At 53.5% G+C, this 4,882-nt stretch overlaps 1 protein-coding gene across 1 annotated transcript; it reads left to right on the top strand.

Moving 5' to 3' along the window:
- Window positions 1-466: 466 nt before the first annotated feature.
- On the top strand, window positions 467-4,003 carry LOC104040607 (galanin receptor 2b). Its single transcript, XM_009506056.2, has 2 exons — window positions 467-878; window positions 3,145-4,003. Exons 1-2 carry the CDS (start codon window positions 505-507, stop codon window positions 3,881-3,883), a joined length of 1,113 nt encoding a protein of 370 aa, XP_009504351.1. The 5' UTR covers window positions 467-504; the 3' UTR covers window positions 3,884-4,003.
- The last annotated feature ends 879 nt before the right edge of the window (window positions 4,004-4,882 follow it).

The following is a 4,882-nucleotide window of genomic DNA, read 5'->3' as shown; positions in this document are numbered from 1 at the left end:
CTGGGAGCAGGGGAGGGATAAAACTCTGCACATCAGTATTGAGGGAGCAACCATCTTGGTTTGTCCAGCTGGTTGGTTTAGGGCTGGAGCCCCATTGCTGGAAAGGAACACCCTCCTGCCATCAGCTGGACCAGCTGGGACATGGACATCCTGGGTCCCCTCTCCCACACAGGAGGAAGCTGGGGACAGATGCCATCCTCCCTCTCCCCCAAAGCTTACCTCCAGAATCATCAGTCCAAGTCAGCATCTGAACATGGGCTGTGGATTCATTCCAGGGCCAGAATGAGGGAGCAGAGCACCCCTTACCCCCAAGCTAACTTACCTGTACTCCAGGCCAGCAGTGTCCAGAGGAACCTGCTGGAAAGCATGTGAGCCACAGAGCCGAAAATGGGGCTCTGTCCCCAGTGAGCCAAGAGGCCCATCAGCCAAGATAACAGGCTAAGCAGGGTTTCTCCAGTCTCTCACATCTTTCCCTGTGTTGCCCCAGGCTCACCACGACACAGAATGACGGAGCACGAGGACTTCACAAGCTTGGCTGGGTACTGGAACTCCTCCAACAGTTACCAGTTCAGCCCTGCCAGTGTCATTGTCCCTGTGGTCTTCTCCCTCATCTTCCTCCTCGGCACAGTGGGCAATAGCCTGGTGCTGGCAGTGCTGCTGCGCAACAGGCAAATGGGCCACAACACTACCAACCTCTTCATCCTCAACCTCAGCCTGGCTGACTTCTTCTTCATTGTCTTCTGCGTGCCTTTCCAGGCCACCATCTACTCCCTTGAAGGCTGGGTCTTCGGCTCCTTCATCTGCAAGGCTGTCCACTTCTTCATCTACCTCACCATGTATGCTAGCAGCTTTACTCTGGCTGCTGTCTCTGTGGACAGGTAACAGTCTAAAGATGCCCTTGGACTGGGGAAGGAGGGCAGGAAGGAGGAAGGAGAAGCTGGGCTGAGCGAGGGCATGGGAAGATCATGGCCCACCACCATTAGGCAGATGGTTCAAACCCCAGGCATATTGGTCCATGCCAAAGGCATTTGGGGACCAGCTGTGTCTCCCTTGCCCTAACAACCTCCAAGCAGCACTTCCAGATCTCTCAAATGCAAAGCTGGTGCTGCTCCTGCGTCTTCTGCAGGAAAGACCTGCCTTGTGGTTAGAGCACTTGAGATGCAAGCTCAGCTCCCCGCTCTGCCACAGATTCCCACTGAGAGTCACCTAGCTGTGTATTAGAGATGGAATTCAGAGGGTAATGGCTATCCTTGAGCCACCATTTCAGAAAAGCCTCATGTACAGGCAGCAAGGTAAACAGGGCACCATAAGAGAAGCCACATAAATATCCAAGAGAGATCCCAGTCCTGCAGCAAACACATCTCTCATTCCCCAAGAGCTGCCAGCCCAGCACAAAACCTGTCTTCTAGCAACTCCTGTTCCCTCACTGCCCCCAGTGCTGCTGCACCCTACACAGAAAGGCACCCGCACAATGAGCCAAGTCCGTTCTTGGGAGGTCACCCAGGACACTCTGGCCCTGATTGGTGCCACCTACATTGTTCTCAAGAGGTCTGTAATGTGACTGTGCCAGCTGCCCCACTTCTGACTGAGCCCACACTTACGGTTCAGGACAAGGAAGAGGTCCCCACTGGGGTAAGCTCCAGCCTTGTGTTTGCTTCCAAGGTACTAAGATAAGATAGGGCCAAACCACCCTTTGCAATGAGGAGGTTCACAGCACTGCAGGCAGAAGGAAACTTCAGTACCAGGGAATATATGACATGGGTTAAATCCCAGCAAAAAGTGTGGTTGGGCTACTCTTCCAGCCCCCTTCCACTTTGTCCTGCTCCCAGGTGCCACCTGCAGAACTGGGCACCTGGACTCAAACAGTGATCTGACACTTCAGCAATTCACCTACCTGAGATGCCAGCATCCCCTGGTTGGGGCGACAGGGTTGTGTGGAATCGCCGACAAATATATCCCAGTCCTCTGGGATTCTGGTGGTTACACAGTTTGGCTGTTGTCGTGAGGAAGACCCGAGATTTCTCATGGTCTAAACCTCTTGCTTCCCTGCACCTACATCATGCGAGTGCAGTCTGCCTCTCCAGCCAGTTCAGAACCAGCAACCTCAAAAAACCCGACATTTTGGCAAGGTGCTAGTGCCTTTGTACTTCCCCTTTCTGGTGGCACCTGTGTGCTGTAGCACAATGCTCCGCCCAGGAGGTGGCTGCATTTCAGCATGGGATGAAGTGATTCTCACAGAGCTGCCAGCAGTTTTCAGGAGGACAGAACCAGCAAGCAACAAGGGTTTTGCCACACATGTGACACTTCACACTAACTGCATATCTTATCTACCTGCTCTGCTGGCCTTACAGTACATCAAGGGTGCATGTTTCTGTGGATGCTGGCAGGCTGAGGCTGCAGTAGTTGCACTCCTGTCTGTGCTGACAGTGCCTCTCCATCCCCTACCCACAAGCACCAAGCCACCTTCTCTCCTTGCTGACATCTACATCTTTGCCCCTATGGTGTTGCCTGGAGGTGGGGGAGCAGAGCTGGTCATCACAATGTATCTGGCCACTGTTGCTGGGAGGAGCAGACAGACCATCACTACTTGCTTTGGGCTGGCCTGAGAAAGCAGACAGTACCAAAAGGCAAAGGCCCACCTGGTCCCTTTGGTACCAAGGTGGAGGCAGCCACAGCTCCAGTGAGCAAATCTCCCCCCTGCCAGACTGATCCAAAAGCTGGAGAAGGCTAGAAATATGCCCTCACTGGGCAGAAGCCTGCATGGTGCCCTTCACCCAGTGAAGCTTCCCCAGGTCTTGAATCCAGTTCAGACTCTCTTTTTACTGGATAAATTCTGCCAAGCAGTTGATATCTGCACAGTCTCCACAGCACCATCTCTCTGGCCCTAGCTCAGGGACATAACCCACCCCACCATGCACAGAGGGGTGAGCCAGCCTAAGCCCGTGGGAGAAGAAGCCACCTCACTAGAAAGAGAAAACCTGCATTACCCAGGACTGTATCTCAAAGAGGGTGTGAGATAACATGTAGGGCCATTCCTCAGGGACCTTCAGGAGAATGAAGGAAACTCTCTTGTCCCTGGAATTTATGTGGCCAGGCAGAGCTTGGCTGAAATCTCAATGCTGGTTGCTTTGCTCTCCCTTCCAGGTACCTGGCCATCCGCTATCCACTGCGCTCCCGGGAGCTGCGGACTCCCCACAATGCAGTGGCTGCCATGGCTGTGATCTGGGGCCTCTCTGTGGTCTTTGCTGGGCCCTACCTCAGCTACTATGACCTGATTGAGTGGGAGTCCAGCTACATCTGCATGCCTGGCTGGGAGGAGTGGAGACGCAAGGTCATGGACACCAGCACATTTGCCTTCAGCTATGTCATCCCAGTGCTGATCATCAGCCTCTCCTACACCAGGACCATCAAGTACCTGTGGACAGCAGTGGACCCCTTGGAGGACATATCAGAGTCCAAGAAGGCCAAGCGTAAGGTAACCAAGATGATCATCATTGTAACCATCCTTTTCTGCCTCTGCTGGCTGCCCTACCACGTAGTCATCCTCCGATACCTCTATGGAGACTTCCCCTTCAACCAGGCCACCTATGCCTTCCGCCTGCTTTCCCACTGCATGGCCTATGCCAACTCCTGCCTCAACCCCATTGTCTATGCCCTGGTCTCCAAGCATTTCCGCAAGGGCTTCAAAAAAGTTTTCATCTGTCTCTTGAGGAAAAAGCACCGCAACAAAGTGCATGTGGTGCACACTGCCCACATTGTGCCTGGATTTGAGGGAGGCTCCACTGAAGTGTCCCACATGCATGACGAGAATAACAGGTGCGAGCTGAACCCAGCCTCCATGGCAGTCCCCTCCAGTTCCTCCAAGCCCCTTCGTATTTCTTAGTGGCCAGGCTCCACACCATCTGCCAGCTCAGCTGTGTCACCAGCTTCAGGCCACCCTTTCCCACTGGGTGAGATGATGCTGGAAAGGCAAGCCAGAAACTGCTATACACCGTTTCTGGCCTTGTCGTTCCTTCCCATTCCATGCACCAGCTGTTCTGAGCTGCCTCCCCACAACATGCTGCATGCAAGGGAAGGAATGGACCCAGGCTTGCTCCTAATCCTCAGACCATTTGGACTCCAAGGCCTACAGCTCCAGCTCCTCTGTTGACTCTCATCCTTCTAACTCCTCTGCTTCATCATGCCACTGCTCTGGATACATTGGTTAGTTGTCAAAGAGTCTCTTCTACCTTCCAGTGCCCCATCTGGCCAGAATGGCTTCCCTAGCAGGAATGGCAAGGAAGACAGGCAGTGCAAACAGGGCCAGGCAAGCAAAGGTGGTGTGGAACGCAGCTGGGACAGCCCGCGGATGGTTGCAGTGATGGCTTTGGTGCTGGCTGTGCTGCTCTCCCAATGACTGGGTTCTCCCCTGGGATGTGGGGCAGGCTGATTGCTCTCTGCATGTGTGGGATGTTGCATACCAGAGGAATGTCTTTCTAACCTGGAGCAAATAAATGCACTTCCCTCATCCAGGCAATAGTGGGGCCTGCAGGGGTCATCTGCGGTGGGGATGGGCTACCCCAAACCTCAATTGGGCCTTTTTGCTAACTGGTCTAAATCACAGTGAACCATGAAAACCAGCACTGAGCAAAGTCTGCAGAGTCAAACTCTGCCTGGTGTCCTCACTCCTTTCTCCACAGCCATGTTTACTGACACAGTCACCAAGTCCCTGTGCAGGTCAGGGAACAGCTGATATTTTCTCCCAAGATAAATGACTGCCACTCTCCAGAGTTAAGATTTTACTGTCAATGCATAAAAGCAGCGTTACCTGACCACCACACTTCAGAGGTCCCATGTGCAGACAAGGAGCTATTGGGCAGAGTCAGGATTAAGCGGTTAGTTC

The sequence above is a fragment of the Phalacrocorax carbo genome, chromosome 10, assembly GCF_963921805.1.
Source record: "Phalacrocorax carbo chromosome 10, bPhaCar2.1, whole genome shotgun sequence".
NCBI lineage: Eukaryota > Metazoa > Chordata > Aves > Suliformes > Phalacrocoracidae > Phalacrocorax > Phalacrocorax carbo.
This window is presented reverse-complemented; position numbering and strand designations above follow the sequence as displayed.

Coding starts and splice junctions, on each gene's coding strand:
- LOC104040607 (XM_009506056.2), top strand. CDS start 505: ATGACGGAGCACGAGGACTTCACAAGCTTGGCTGGGTACTGGAACTCC. Junction 879..3,144: donor GCTGCTGTCTCTGTGGACAG/GTAACAGTCTAA, acceptor TCTCCCTTCCAG/GTACCTGGCCATCCGCTATC.